Source organism: Podarcis liolepis (assembly GCF_965112155.1).
Source record: "Podarcis liolepis genome assembly, chromosome: 8".
Taxonomy (NCBI): domain Eukaryota; kingdom Metazoa; phylum Chordata; class Lepidosauria; order Squamata; family Lacertidae; genus Podarcis; species Podarcis liolepis.
In genome coordinates, this window is record NC_139560.1 from 33,869,896 (window position 1) to 33,886,227 (window position 16,332).

At 41.5% G+C, this 16,332-nt stretch overlaps 1 protein-coding gene across 26 annotated transcripts in view; it reads left to right on the top strand.

Annotated features, from left to right (window-relative positions):
* The window catches only part of NCOA2 (nuclear receptor coactivator 2), a 138,922-nt gene extending 128,191 nt beyond the window's left edge, over positions 1-10,731 (top strand). For 9 of the 26 annotated variants that reach the window (XM_083517199.1, XM_083517208.1, XM_083517209.1 and 6 more), the window contains 7 exons: positions 993-1,271; positions 1,628-1,705; positions 3,294-3,522; positions 4,019-4,196; positions 5,788-5,986; positions 6,356-6,445; positions 7,050-10,731. In XM_083517199.1, the coding sequence (XP_083373325.1) occupies positions 993-1,271; positions 1,628-1,705; positions 3,294-3,522; positions 4,019-4,196; positions 5,788-5,986; positions 6,356-6,445; positions 7,050-7,061 (1,065 nt within the window). In that variant the 3' untranslated portion in view covers positions 7,062-10,731. Of the gene's footprint in view, positions 1-989; positions 1,272-1,627; positions 1,718-3,293; positions 3,523-4,018; positions 4,197-5,787; positions 5,987-6,355; positions 6,446-7,049 lie in introns of all 26 variants that reach the window. The other 17 variants (XM_083517218.1, XM_083517204.1, XM_083517193.1 and 14 more) reach the window with 3 other exon arrangements.
* Positions 10,732-16,332: the final 5,601 nt, after the last annotated feature.

Genomic DNA, 16,332 nt, shown 5'->3' on the forward strand with positions numbered 1-16,332 from the left:
TGACAGGAAATAGTAATTTCCCACCATGTGAATGAGCAACGATGAACCTCATCTTCACACAGTCTCCCCTGTCCTCGCACTTGCAAGGAGGGTATCAGAAGCTTTGGCTTCAGTTTTTATACAAGCTGTGCTTTGCCGTGGCACCTGAACTTTGGAAACTGCTTGCACTTGTGAGGAAATCCAGGATCAAACTGTGGCTTCTTCTGATCTGCATGAGCACAAAATGAAGAGAAGAGGGGAGTGTGCAAGCCCCCAGACTCATCAAGGCTCCTCAAGAATAGTTTCTTGTTTGCATCTGAACCAGGACTCTGTTTATCACATAGTTTTTTCCCTCAATTACAGTCATACCTTGGTTCTCGAACGCTTTGGTACGCGTACGGTTTGGCTCCCGAACACCGGAAACTTAGAAGTACGTGTTCCGGTTTGCGAACATTCTTTGGAAGCCAAATGTCTGACGTGGCTTCTGCGGCTTCCAATTGAATGCAGGAAGCTCCTGCAGCCAATTGGAAGCCACACCTTGGTTTTCAAATGTTTTTGGAAGTCAAATGGACTTCCAGAACGGATTCCAACCAAGGTACAACTGTAGTTCTGAATGAGTCACAAGTACAGTGGTACCTTGGGTTACATACGCTTCAGGTTTCAGACTCCGCTAACCCAGAAATATTACCTCGGGTTAAGAACTTTGCTTCAGGATGAGAACAGAAATTGTGCTTCGGCGGCGCGGCAGCAGCAGGAGGCCCCATTAGCTAAAGTGGTGCTTCAGGTTAAGTACAGTTTCAGGTTAAGAACGGACCTCCGGAACGAATTAAGTACTTAACCCGAGGTACCACTGTACTAATAAATGGTAATAGAAGCATAGAATGAGTTAAAGCAAATATAAGTTTATGCTGCTCAGCTTCATACATCTTTATTCTGCTTTATAAAAACATATATTTCTCAATAACTGTTTAAGCATTCTATGTTCATGTACATCTTGATGTTTGTTTCAGCAGAGCCAAGCTGTGGAACCAGAGCCATTCTCAAGCCAGGAATCAAACATCATCCTCGAACAAAAGGCACCCATTTTCACACAGCAGTATGCATCTCAGGCTCAGATGGCCCAAGGCAACTACACACCAATGCAGGACCCAAACTTTCACCCAATGGCGCAGCGACCAGGCTATGCATCACTGCGAATGCAGCCTAGGGCTGCCCTGAGGCCTGCTGGCATAGTGCAAAACCAGCCAAATCAGCTAAGGCTACAGCTGCAGCATAGACTTCAAGCACAGCAGGTATTTCATGCTTTTATGCTCTCTGTTGATGCTTTTACCAGCATGCATAGAATCATAGAATTGTAGAGTTCAAAGGTTCCCCAAGGGTCATCTCTAGTCCAACCCCCGACAACGTAAGAATCTCAGCTTAAAGCATCCATGACAGATGGCCATCCAGCCTCTGCTTAAAAACCTCCAATGAAGGGGAGTCCACCACTTTCAGGGGAGAACATTCAATCTCGAACAGCTCTTACCATAAGAAAGTTCTTCCTCAAGAAGCACTGTATCGTAAAACTAAACCTTGCCATCAAAGCAGAATTTTTCTTACACTGCCTTATATGACTGATTTCTTTATTCCGTTTTTCCCCTTGCCCTAGAATCGCCAGCCACTCATGAATCAGATCAGCAATGTTTCCAATATGAATCTGTCTCTGAGACCTGGAGTACCTACACAGGTGAGGGAACAGGTATTGAAAATGTTTCTATTCTGACGTACCCAATTGATCCCTGTACTTATCATCTTATCAGCAGGTCCCTTCTGTACAACATTGGTATTATTATTATTATTACTAGTACTACATTTTTATACTGTCCTTCATTCAAAGATCACAAGACAGTTTAAAATAAGGCCTTTGGATTCCCTCCCATGAAACATTAGGCACCTTCTCTTTTGTCTTTTTGGTGCAACAAGCCTTTTAAAGACGAGATCTTTCACAGTCTGCCTCTTTGTTTAGCTACTTTCATTGTTCTGTCACTTGTGTGCTCCTTTTAAGAGGAAGGGTAGGAAATGAATTTAATTAATAAATAAAATGTTCTATAAAACTTAGTAGTTCATGTTTTTTTACTATATTATACTGACGTTACCGATGTTGCAGTCTCTGTCACGGTACACATCGCCATTGTGCAGCTCTGTTTCCTTGCTTTTGGTGAAATGACTAATTCCATCTCGAAGAATATTATAGTCACAGTTTAATCTGTGGAGCAGGAAATTGTGAAGCTCTTTCATGCTGTACCAGAAGCTGTATGTGTATGCTTCTGGAGAGGCAGAGAATTTCTCTATGTTCCCTAAGCAGGCCATACGCAAACTGACCACAGACCATGCAGTGAAACCTGCAACTCTTGTTGCATATGAATTTATCCTGAAGAATAAGAGGTGGCCAATGTGGCTCCCTCCAGGTATTGTTGGGCTAGACATCTTTAAATGAATCCAAATATTCTAAGTAGGGATGACATCGTTTTCTCTGAGTTTTAAAATCTGTTACATCATATCTGGAAACAGCTTGAAATGGTGGAAAGCTTTCAGGACCTTGCAAGAGGTTTTATGCTTTTTGTCAGAAAGGTGGCGCTTACGAATATTTTTAACTTGAGAAAGAAAGCGTGAGAGCTATTTTTAATTTTATTCAAATCAGCATAGCTTGCTTTATTCAATTTATGGATGTGAGAAGTGCACACTCTGGTTTTAGGCTGTAGTGTGGATAAGTAAATTTAGATTCTGGACTTAATTGTATTACAGGGTTCACGATTTTTTGATGGTAATATGTTTTACTCCCCATACTACAAAATGTAGCAATCCAGCTGTTTCAGGGACTCTCCTGCTCACTCTGCTATGTACAAGCTGGACTTCTGCTCAAAATTTGGGCCTTCAGCAACACCAAATTTAGACATCACTTAGAAAAATTGCCTTATTCTAGGAATTCATATGGTAATCGGTGTATCTGTTTTAGAATTTATTACCCCAGAATGAGAGCTCATAGGCCAGCTGAAGAGCACATTTACATGCCGCATGCAAAAGTTGCTGCTTCAATCCATGGCATTTCTAGTTAAAACTGTGCCTGAGCCCTACTCCAAGTAGACAGTAGTGAGCTAGGTAGATAAATAATCTGTCTGGCCTGGTATTAAACAGCTTCATATGTTATGTGCCAGAAAGGTAGCTCTTCACCTGATTATTGTAAAGTTGCTAGGGTTTTGTTTTTTTAGTAGCCAGGCTGATGGAAATGCCTTGCTAATCGTATGTGTTAATGCAGTTTTTTGCTTACCCTGCAGGGACCCATCAATTCCCAGATGCTAGCCCAGAGGCAGAGGGAGATACTGAGCCAGCACCTGAGGCATAGGCAGATGCAGCAGCAAGTGCAGCAGCGAACGCTGATGATGCGAGGACAGAGTATGAATATGACGCCGAGTATGGTGGCCTCCGGTGGCATACCAGCAACAATGAGCAACCCGCGGATTCCCCAGGCAAATGCCCAGCAATTTCCATTTCCTCCAAACTATGGTATTGCACTTATTTCAACACCTTTCATCCATCACAATAGTCTCAACTCCTGGATCACAGCTCCTTTCCTACTGTTCTTTATATGGCTCCCAGATGAGACACACCATCTGGAGATACTGGGAATTGGGTTGGGGGGGTGATGGTAGCATTTAAACTTGTTGGGATTCTCAAAATGCAAAACAGTATGTTTCTGGTTTATTACAAAACTACCAAAAAAAACTCATTTGTTTTGCTAAAAAGTCATATATCACAAAACAAAGTAAGCCGTGAACTTTATCCCATTTCTTTGGTACCTCAAAAAAAGATGATATTAGTCTTCAGCAGGATTTTTTTCACTGTAGTTTATGGTAGCCTTGTTTTGTCCTTGTCCAAAAAAGTCCCCTCAAAATAGATTCCATTACTGCTGTACTCCTAGTGAAGGCCATTCCAAGCCATTACATACTTCTGGCTGAATTGTTGTGTGCAGCATGAGTAAGAATCCTGTTGTGTTTTCCAGGAATAAATCAGCAGGCCGATCCAGGCTTCACTGGAGCTACCACTCCCCAAAGTCCGCTGATGTCCCCAAGAATGGCTCATACCCAGAGTCCCATGATCCAGCAGTCTCAGGCCAATCCTGCCTACCAATCCTCTACGGAGATGAATGGATGGGCACAAGGGAATATGGGTGGAAACAGGTACGTCAGTTTTGGCCGTTGTCACATAGCTCATTCATGCATTTTTTTCAGCAATCATCCTGTTGAATCTGGGCATTCACAGAACACAGCAGTGCTGCAGACTGACACCAGAATCATTATTGGGAAAAGAGAGCGAAATATAACATGTGACTTCTATACATGAGGCCATGTCATATGAATTGTACATTCTCTTATGGAGCTATAGGGACATATCCAGCACTGCATAGTAGTAGTAGCAGTAGTTGTTATTAAATTTGTATACTGTCCTTCACCCGCAGATCTCACGGCAGTTCACAACATAAAATTACAATATAAAAACCACAAAATAACATAGTAAAAATAAGGACAACAAACCAATAATCCTCCTTCCCACAACACATTTAAAAGGGCATCAGATGTCAGTCAGCCAAAGGCCTGGTTGGAGAGAAACATTGCCTGGCGCCTAAAGGTCTATCATTAAGACATCAGCCAGAACGCCCTGGGGAGAGTATTCTACCAACAGGGAGCCATTGCAGAAAAGGCCCATTCTTGCATTGGCACCCTCTAGACCACTTATACAATGGGATTTCCCCTTTCTGTCCACTCTCTGCATTCCCCCTACTTCTGGTTAGGGTGGGGGTGGTCTTCCTGAAGCAGATTTTGATGGCGCATGGTTGGTCTGCAGTGAGGAAGAAGAGGGATTTCTGTTACACAAGTGGAAGTCCGTTGCTCAAGCAGAACAACTATGACTAGTTTACACTTTTTTCTTATGGGGCCTCTCATTACTAAGTAGGAATTTCCATGTCACCCAGTTTTCAAAAAGATCAAGTAACTACAAAAACATGTGAATTTCTGATTAGAGTTTTATTCTGCATGTTCGTAAAACCAATCCATAATAAAATATATGTGATGTGTATTTATCAGCCATGGGCTAAAAATATAAATCACAGTTCAATCCTTGTATATCCAATCAGAAGTCAGTCCTATTAAATTCATTGGGACTTATTTCCAGGTAGTCGTGAATAGGAGTGAAGCAAATTTTTTGAAATGATAATTATTTGTAAATTATGACTTGAAATCATCCCAAACTGCTTTTTCTTCAGTTTTCTAGGATCTTTTCTGCTACAAAGACAGTGGACTCACTAAACTACTTAGTCTTGCAGGGCTTTAAATTTTCTGCCTACTGACAGATAATTAGATAGATATATACACACACATCTAGATCACTGCATTGGTATCTCTTGAATGAGCACGACAACTATGTTTAGATGGCCCTAAGGTTTAGCTCAGAATATTTTAAGTGTCTTTGCATCTTGATGTTAAAAGATAAGCAGGAAAAGTTTCTTTTCCAATTTATTACTCTTTTAAAGATGCTGTAGGTCTATTTAACACATATATTATTTTGGCAAATTGTGGGGAGAATTTTTGCAGACCTAATCATCACATTACTTACAAGCTGAGAAAGAAATGCATGCTTTGTGCACTGATAATCAGACTCCATTTATTGAAGGCGTCCCCAGATGCACTAACCCTCTGAGGTGTTCAGGAATGTTCAAAGCCCGAAGGATGAACATCTTGATTCTGACGTGCTGGTGTGTATTTCATCCTGCAGCATGTTTTCACAACAGTCTCCTCCACACTTCGGGCAGCAAGCTAACACCAGCATGTACAATAACAACATGAACATCAATGTATCCATGGTGACCAACACAAGCGGTATGAACAACATGAACCAGATGACAGGACAGATCAGCATGACCTCAGCAACCTCTGTGCCTACATCAGGGTTGTCCTCCATGGGTCCTGAGCAGGTGAGAATTCTCTGCCTGGTCAAATTTGTAACCAGTAGTTGATTTAATACAGCTTTTCCCAACATATATTACCAATTTTAACATTTGCCTGGAGACACTCCCCCTCTCACAGTAACCAACTCAAAATAGGGCAAGAGCAAAATGTGCATAAGAATGACAGTGTAAAGAAGGGAGAGAAGTGGAGGTGAGCACATAGCACAACACCTTGTATGACATGTGCCTCCTCATTAAGTCTGCTCTCTTATTTTGTTATATTTTTGCTAGAAAGGTGTGTGTGTCTGTGCATGTATGCATGCAGTGTTGTGGTTTATTCAAAGATGCTTTCTATTTCCCCCAGTGACTTACAAACGAGTCTTCTCCTTGCCGTAGGTTAATGATCCTGCTATGAGAGGAGGCAATCTTTTTCCAAACCAGCTACCTGGAATGGATATGATAAAGCAGGAGGGAGATGCATCACGGGTAAGAAACGGTTCACATTTTGCCTTGAATCTTTTAAGGAATAGATGCATTTTTATCCAGTTGCAAGTAATATGATTCTTCCTAAGTGGACTTCTTAGAAAAATATTCTGGCAAATTCATTCTCAAAACTAGTCAAACACTTTGAATTGTGCTCAGAAATGTACTGGGAGCCAATGTAGGTCTTTCAGGACCGGTGTTATGTGGTGTCAGCGGCCACTCCCAGTCACCAGTCTAGCTGCCGCATTCTGGATTAGTTGTAGTTTCCGGGTCACCTTCAAAGGTAGCCCCACGTAGAGCGCATTGCAGTAGTCCAAGCAGAAGATAACCACTCTGGCGAGACAGTTCACGGGCAGGTAGGGTCTCAGCCTACGTACCAGATGGAGCTGGTACACAGCTGCCCTGGACACGGATTTAACCTGTGCCTCCATGGACAGCTGTGAGTCCAAAATGACTCCCAGGCCGTGCACCTGGTCCTTCAAAGGCACAGTTACCCCATTCAGGACCAGGGAGTCCTCCACACCCGCCTGCCCCTTGTCCCCCAAGAACAGTACATGCTCAGTTAAGCATTGCTATTAATGCCTCTTTTTCCTTTTTGGTCTTCTAGAAATATTGCTGACCCTGAAGATTGCTAATTTCTTCAACTGACTGGGTTCCCCAGCCCAGACTTCTTACCAGTTTGAAGAGCTGCATATGTTTGGTTTTGCCCCAACTGTTCTGCCAGTCGGTTCTGCTGGAGAAAGTAGAGTTTAGTGCTGCAAACGGAACAACGCCACTTGAGTGGAATCAAAACCATTGTTGGTGGAGGAGCAGCCTCTTCTTTGACAGTCTGAAGCTAGCGTACAGACAGTTGCTCAGTCTGTTCACTGCATTCACCTTAGTGCAACTTAGATCTCTCCTGCAAAGTAAATGTTGATAGCCAGTTTTCATAAACCGTGTCAGATTGAATGTATTTAAATGTATGTATTTAAGGAAAACCAACCATGCTCTCATTCTGTTCTGTTTGTAGATTTAGATCTTTATCTCTTTCTGTTTTCCTTCGCTACACAGTCTGGTGCAAAGGATTCAGTTCCATCTGGAAATAAGTGGGTTAATATTAAAACCTCCACTTTAGGAGGCGGGGCGTTAGCTGGATTACGACTCTCATAGTGCTAAATGACAAAATGTGGAGAACAGACATCTAACTGTTTTGGGGAAAAGGTATTTAGTTGACTAGACATCCCATGCTAGAAAACAAAACCAGTCCGTTTTGAATAGGTTTACATTTGTAAACAGGTTAAAATATCCTGTGAGAGGGCTGTTTTTAAAGTTCTTTTGGTTACTTTGAACAAAATCATGAGTCAAACCAATTAAGTTCCCATTCAATTGATTTCAGCATCCTAAAAAATTAACTAAAGTTAGCATCCCTTTTCTCCTGCCTTCAGTTGCCCTTTCTCTGTTTCTTTTCTTACAGGATGGAGAAATGAATAACCCTCATTGTATCCCTAGGTTTGTTACCTGAGTTCTAGGTTGCAGGTAACTAGTTGCTAAATAATCATTTTAAATAAGGGTGCATCTTTTGGTGATGGAAGTGGCAGGATTGAGGCATAAAAAAATCAGAACTTAAAGGCATCTGATGTAAATGATAAAACTTAATTTTTCCCCCATCTCCACAACTGGGGAAAATAATGACTTAAGCTATGGCAGATATCACTACAGAGTTAACCATCATGTGTTCTAATTATTTTGAAGCAGCGGGGACTGAGGACATTTTGTAAGGTACATAAAAACCAGTTTCTATGTAAACAAGCAATAATTTAAGTTGAAGACTTTAGTGTTTTAATTGTATAATTTTGTGAGGTATACATGTTGTGGAGTTGATTTCCAAATGAGGTACTTCAGTATTAAATTAGATATCTTCATAGCTATGTGTGTCTCCTGGGGAAAAAAGTGTTTTGTAAAGGATCACAATGCCTTGATTAGACCTAATTTGTAGGCTTGAAACTTCATTTTCTAAACCTTGCGATTCTGCTCATAAAGTCATTTATCTAACCTTATATTATATGCAGCCACTGTAGGAGCCAATTCTTGACTTTTTTGTATGTTTATATTCTTTCTTAATGAATCTTAGAAAAACTGTTGTTCAGCAGGCCACTGCTTAAGGTGGTTTTACTCTTACCTGCTATGGTTCCAGTAATGTTTTAGTATAAGCTGGCATCAGTTTCTGTGGACTTAAAATACCAGGAAGCTGGTTGTTTTTGACCTCCTGTTTCTCTCTTCCCCACAATCCACACACTTTCATACCTGGACTCAAAATTTTGGATGTTACTTAAAATGCAATGCATTTTATATTATCTCAATCATCATTCATGTATTTGGGAGAAGGTCTGTTAACCTTGAAATCTTGTTTGCTTGTGATGAGGGTTAAAATATACAAAGAATCTGACTTTCATAGAGTGCTAAGACAAAAAATAAGTTAAGGAATATATAGAATTCATTTCAAACCATTTGTTTCCTGTTGAGTGGCTCTCCTGTTACACTGGGAGAAACTGCACTTCTGAGCAGTCACCCACCACTTTGTCGGTTAAACTCAAAAGTAGCTATTCAGACAACTGAGCCATCTGGTGGAAATCTATGATATGTCAGCCCTGAGCTCCATAACATTAAGAAAAGTTTTTTAATATTAATAGTAAAATTATGTCTGGATTAAAATTTGATCATTTTTAACCTCTAGGTTTTGGATTAAATGTTTTACCTTTGAAATATTCTCTCTCAAAACATTTTTAATTTTAAAAAGTAGGCAAATAAGTAATTTTTAACTTGAGCCAGTTCAGAATATTTCTTCGTTTGCCCATGTTTAGTTGAATTTTAAAATAAGTGGTTATATCCATCAGAAAATTTATTGGGGTCAATGAACTGAAAACAATGAGTAGGCATTTTCTGGGTATGTTAATCATGCTAGAGACAAAGGTAACCATGCCAAATTAATTTCTTTTTTATAATCAGTGTTTCTAATTCCATACACAGTAAAATTGATAGAGACAGCAATTGGATTTTATGCTGGAACATAATCAGTGTTCTCTTATAATAAGTGTGAAGAACTTAAGAGGTCTTAATTTTTTTTACAAAAATACACATATATAACCACATGGCATAGGGGGTTGGACTAGATGTCCCTTGATGGTCCCCCCCAACTCTACAATTATACAATTATATGAAAGCTCAATTCAACCAAATTCAGGTAAAGTGCTATCAGTGAAGTTGATATTTTTCAACATCTAACAGTCAATCAAAGATTTTTTAAAAATGGGGGCCCCACCAATCCATTAGTCTATATTAACTGAAAGCAATGTTTTTGCCATTTATATAAAGCATTTTTAATCTATGTGGGTTTTCTTTCTTTCTTTTTTTACAAAAAGGAGTTCATATGGGCTTAACACATGAAAAAGGTGGTTCAGCTCTACTTGCAAAACCCAAAGATACACAATCAGTTTTGAAATGCAACTTAAGCCATTAATTGTTGGTGTGAATTTAAAGTTTTCTAGTATTTGTATGGTAGTATTGCTACCTAAGAGCAAAAGCATTCTCTGCACAAAAGAAAATTACTGTAGTGGCTTTGGTTTTTAATTAGAATTTTCTCCCTGGTGTTTCTTTGTAGACTAAAACAAAATCTTTTTAGTTTCTTTCTACAGGTAAAGCTATGTGCAAGAACCTCAAAATGCTAAAATCTAGCATAATGCCTTAGATCTGTTTTTAAGTCTTGTATATTCCTACATAGCTGTCTGATGTATTATATTTGTATAGTGAATTGTGTACAATTTTGAAATAAGCGCATCATCACTTAGCTTTCAGTCGTTGAATAGAGATGATGGACACATTTCTTCAAGCATTGATTCTTATTTTTTTTCTTTTGTCATTTGTGGGTTTTATTTGTACAGTTCCTCATGAAGTTGCATCTGAGATGTGTATGAGTGTGTGTATATGAAAAGATTATACGAGGGTAAAACTAAGCAATATATAAACTATGGTTCTTCAGGAGAAAGCTTACAGTGTTTTCAGGTTGTGATTTATTTTCAAGACTGAGTTGACTCTGAACATCACTTTGTTCACCTGCATTGATGTTTGTATTTCTAGTGTGAGCAGTTTATGCAAAGGTAGATATATTCAGAGAAATTTTAAATACATTTATGCAAGTTAATATTGCTTTGCTGATGCTATTTGCTTATTTGATGTTAAATAATGCTATTGTAAATAAAGAATTCTGTTATTGCATCATTTAATAAATTTTAATGCCTTTGGGTTTTACATGGCTTTAGACATAGCAACATTTCTTCTGTTGTGCCATTTGTGCGTGCAAAAAGTTGTGCCAGGAGAGTCACAGCATCCCAGTTGGTAGATGGCGCTGAGTTGAATTAAGACAGCAGGCTTCTTCATTGGTCCTCTCGATGTACTGTCTCTAGAGCTGGCATGCTTAAGTCATTCCAGTAATGGACTCTTTAATGCCTAGGTCCAAGTGCAATTAGCACAGCCAGCCATACTAAATGTGTATACCTTGGAAACCTGTGGGCAAAATCTGACCGTTTGCTTGATAAATGATCCTACTAACCAGTGTTCCCTCTCACCTGTGGCCTCATGCAGTACAGGATGAGCAGCAAAAACTGAGGGGAATGTGTATGTGTGAACTTGCCTATTACTTCTGGGCTATTAAAAAGCAGTGAGGGGGTGAGCCCACGCATTCCCCCCACTATTCCTTTGAGGACAACTACAGCTAAGAGGATTGCACTGGCTTTGAGTGCTGCATTGGAGTAGGGTGGGTGGGTGGGTGGTGGAAGAGAGACACAACTTTCAAGAAATGCAGGGCTTAAAAAAAAGAGGCTATAGAAGAACTTGACCCACTATGCAAGCCCTTTTTCTATTACTATTTTAACATTAGTTTCTCAGTTGCTACCTGAGCCATCTTAAAGAGCCTGTATAATGTAAACTGGTTGCAAGAAACACTTGGAAAACCCCAACAACTTCTATGGATTATAGCATAGCATTATAGCGCCGTAAGAACCACTCCTACACACAAGCCCAGCATATCAGGGCCCCCAATGGTACTATATCTTTTGCTGAGGAAAACTATGACACAGAAAGGATTGTTAAGTGGTGGGAAATAACCCTTCTGTGTGGCATACAAACACAAATACACATTTCTGGGGAGGTATTGCAGCCAAAGAGCGCTGCTTAAACTTTGTTGCAGAATAGACTCTATTCTCATTTGCTTTTTCTTTGAGACACAGGAAGTTGCCTTATACCAAGTCAGACCTCTGCTTCGTTTAGCTCAGCATTGTCTACACTGACTGTAGCTCTCCAGATTTCTAGAAGAGAAGGGTTCCCAGAATCATAGAATCATAAAGGTTGGAAGGGACCCTTAGGATCATCTAGTCCAACCCTCTGCGATACAGAAATATGCAGCTGTCCCTTATGGGGATCATGGCTGCAACTTTGGCATAACCAACACCATACTCTGACCAACGGAGCTATCTAGCTGCCAACTAGATAGCAGGAGATGCCAGGGATTGAACCTGGAAACTCCTGCATACAAAGCCAGGTGCTGGGCTACTGCACACAGGATCCTTTCCTAAATAAAGACCTCCCCATCTTTTCAGCACCACCACACCTTACTACATTTCTTTGTGTCACCCAGTGAAATTGACGGACAGATTTAAGTGCAAGGGTTGACATTTCGATTTTTGGCAGATTGAAAATAATTCTATTCTGGGTTTCATTAGCTATATGCTCACTGAATTTTCTGGGTTATCTGCTGTGCTGCTACATAGATCTGAGTTACATGCTGCCTATCATTCTGAACAGTGGAGCATATCAGGAGAGACCACCACCACCTTTGACTGATTCTCCCACTTGTTCTGTACCTCAGTAGCAAGTTGGTTTTTCTTCGGCAGGTGCTTTTACCTCTCAGTCAACTACATTTGGGGGCTAATGGAAGTTATTTCTAATATCCTTTTGAAGCCTCCTTTTATGTGGTCACTGGTGTCGTTGGGGCAGGCAGCCTGAGCCCTCTTCAGCAAAAATTGCAGGAGGGCCTCCAAATTCAAAAGGACTAGTTGTCCATATCTTGAAGTAAGTAGAGTAAACATATTGATATCTAACAGGGCATTGCTCCTGTTTTCAAAATTGATTCCAAACTGTTCCCAACTATGATTGCTCTGAAAGGAAACTTATCAGACACTGATTACTCTGCACGGGAGGCACTTCAGGCTATAATATATAGCCTCATTCTTTGGCAATGCACAGTCATTTTGTTGACCTGCTTTCAGCTTTGTACTTATCCTAGGTTTCAAGCCAAACGGGAAGAACCAAAATGGCAAGTCCAAGTATTACTAGTCTGGCAACTGTTCTAAGTACCACCTGCACCAGAAAGCCAAGGCTACATCATCAAACCCCACTGGAAAGGAATGAAGCCCCCTACCTGATGACAAATCAATTTTAAACATTCTGAGGAAAACTGCTACTTAACCCCAAGAGGTGGTGGGACTAACCACACAAAGCAAAATTGGGGGTAAGGAGCAGGGAAACCAATGCAGAACAAAACCACAAAGACAAAGGTGGTGTCAGAGAGCAGCTTCAGATGACCCACTGAGCACTTTCAGCCTTTCGCTTTCTCCGTCAGTGGGAATGGAAAGTAAGCCACAGGAATGGCATTCACATCTATCACTATCTAGATGGCATTCTGCAGCAGGTGTGTCTGAAAGTACAAATAACACCAAATAAGCTCACACTAATGTTTTATTGCCAACTGGAAAAAAGACTTGGGTGCAGGTTATCTAGCATCTAGATTCAGTTTTTTACTTGACATTCTTACTTTCTGACAGAGTGATTAAAGTGGTTGTCAATCAATAGGAACTACTCAGCATGGTCAGAATTGAAACCTTGCACAACCTTTGGAGCTCAGTAGTCTCATATACTGAAAGGATGGTTTGGCCTGCAAAGTCAACCTTCTGGGTGCTAAACAGACTGTGCTTGAAAGGGGAACTCCTGTTTCTTGGGATACAGCTTGGGCAGGGTTTTTTTTTCTCCATTGGTGAAGGATGTGAATAATGGGAAGATCCCCTTTGTGGTCTCCACCAGGAGCTGATCTTAGTTCTGCATATGCAATGCACTTTTATGCATGCATGCGCATATATATATATATAGCCTTCCCACTTTGTCCAGTGGGGCTTACTCCTTTGTAAACCACTTCCCATGAAACACTGGTAATTGTAGCTCTGAGATGAATAGGAATCCCCCTTAAAATTCAGCCCCATTAAATTACAGTTCCCAGGATTATTTGGGGAAAGCCATGATAGTTTAAAGTGCTGTGTTGCTGCTTTAAATGTATAGTGCCTAAGGAAATCAAAGAACGGCGCACCTTCCTCCCAGGCTTTGTTGTCGGGAAAAACATTGCCAATTCTCAAGTACAGTACTAACGGAGGAGGCCATGTTCATCCTAAAGACATGCAGCTGCAAATAGCTCCCTCTAGTGTCAGTGGAATATATTTGCACGCAAGGCAATATTTCAGACAAAGTTAAGTCAACTGTCTCCTGACTGTATAAGAAACAACTATCGCTGCTCAGGCACCCCAAGAGCGTTGCAGCAGCACCAGGTACCGCCTTGACCACAGTTCTTGTCCTATTAAACATTTCGCACTTACCCGAAGACCCGAGGGATCCGATATTGATTCTGGCATGATGAGTAAAGCACGTATGTGGGGGAAGAATCTGCCCCCAGCGCATCCTTCGGCGAACCTGGGTTGCAGCCTGCCGCCAGCTCACATCCACTTCTGGACTATCTTTGCACTCTGTTCCACCTTGCTTTGGGCAGCAAGTCCCTTTTCCTTTGTTTCCCCTTCTTTCTGTCCCTTTCACTCTCCCTCGATAACTTTGTTGAGATCTGCCGGAGAGATAGCTTTGGAGGGGGCTGCATGAAGAAACCGAACAGGCGTCGCGGCGAAGAAAAAACTAGGAGACCAGAATTTTCGCAGCTCCGGAAGTTCAGCAGGGAATGTGGGAGCGCAGGCAAGCTGTGCGCCTTCGCTTGCTCCCCTTCGTTTCTCTTTGCCGCTGGAGCCCTGGCTGCATCCTGCACGCGGGTCCTTTTTCCAGAGCGAAACTCAAAGCGCTCGTCTCTTTTCTCTGCCGAATTGCCAGTTACTAGCAGGCACACGCAGCCGGGCACACGCAGCCGATGCTTACACCCCTTCCGTTGATCTCTTTGAAACCAAAGTCAAATTGGCTATAGGACTCTGGTAGCCCTTGCCCATTCCTTGACCGCAGTGCAGACTTTAAAGCACGTTTAAAGGGTTGCTGCCCTTTCAGGGTCGTATAAATCGTTGCGGTGAGTTGGAAGCGATGCTCCGCCTCCGCGGATGCTGGCTGGCTTTCTTTCTTTCTTTCTTCTCTCCGGTTTGTCTTATCCCGGAGACCAAGCCTTCCTTAAAAGATCTTACATAGAAGATCCCCTGAACGGAGGAGCTGTGCTCTTCGCTTCCTCCTCCCCACTTAAAAAGAAAGTTGTATTTATTATATTGCACGTCGAAGGTGCGAAGCGCAATACTTGGAGCAGGGTGGCCAGCTGCAAAAGAGGACCAGGCACCCGCACTTTTGAGAATTGCGTAGAATAAGAGGGAGGCTTCCGTGGAGACAGCTTGGTGCACGAGCTGCTCCTGCAGAAATTAATCTAAGTTGACGATTCTGGAGGAGTCCTGGCAGCGCTAGTTGGATGTCCCATGGACATGCATTGGGGCCCTGCTTTTCCTTCAGTTTCTCCCCCCCCCCTCCGTTTGTAATAATGTTATCACAGGTGAACGTGTCGCTAAAATATAGCCTACCGGCAAGAGAATAATTCATTGTTGATAGCAAGCATTGTATATGTGTGTGGGTTTTTTTAAATTAAATTCATTCTAGCTAATAAAATGCATGTAATTGGCTCACTCCAAGTAAGCGTACATGGAAACGGGCGGTGCATAGTATACCATGGATAGTAATAAATATTTCAGCGACTTGGTAGCCTACAGAAATCTCTTCTCCACAGAGAGATCTCCAGGATACATTAAAAAAAAATTATTCAAACAACTACATTTCCAAAAGCAGAGCAGCCTGATCAAAGTGTGTTTTGACTGCATGATTTGGGAGTACTATGAAAAGAAGTTAAATAGGGGATCTACACAGTTCTTAAAAGGACGGGTTTCAATAGAAAAACAACATTTAAAAAATCTCAGTGCATGTCATGGGGTGCTGCTCTAAAGGGCAGTGGGAAAGTGGGGGTAAGAAATTGACACTGGCTTTCAAAACACCCAAAGTTTATAATAAACATTTCGGGCGTGCCACTAATAGCTCTTTGGAAACTCATTCCCGCTGTTGGTGTGCCCGCGTGAAAGTAACGTAGGCCGGGTTGTAGCTGACATCATACTCAGAGTAAACCTACTGGACTCAATGGATTTTAGTCCACATACAACTCCTTAGTCTTTAAATGCTCTTGTATCAGATCTTTGTTTGATTGATGGCAATGCGGGGGTGGGGGTGATTTTTTTTTTATGCCAACCTTCCTGCGTCTTTGTCTCATTGTGAAAAAGTGGCTGGCCTCCCTAGTCCAAAGTTTCCGAGCCGCATTTTGAGACTTTCACACGCCATTGTTCACAGCTGCCGGCCTAACACATTTGTATGTGTAGAAGAGTTTGTGTTCTTAACGGGCAACGCTCCCTAACGTGATTTCTCCTAATTTTTCCATGACTGTGAACACACCCAAAGCTGATGGGCATTGCCATTAAAATGATGCGCGTGCGCCACTCTTGCGATCAGTTATGTGTGGCGGGGCTTATCTGCACCCCGCCCCAATGTTTTATTCAAGTTGGCACCCCTGGTGGGTGAAA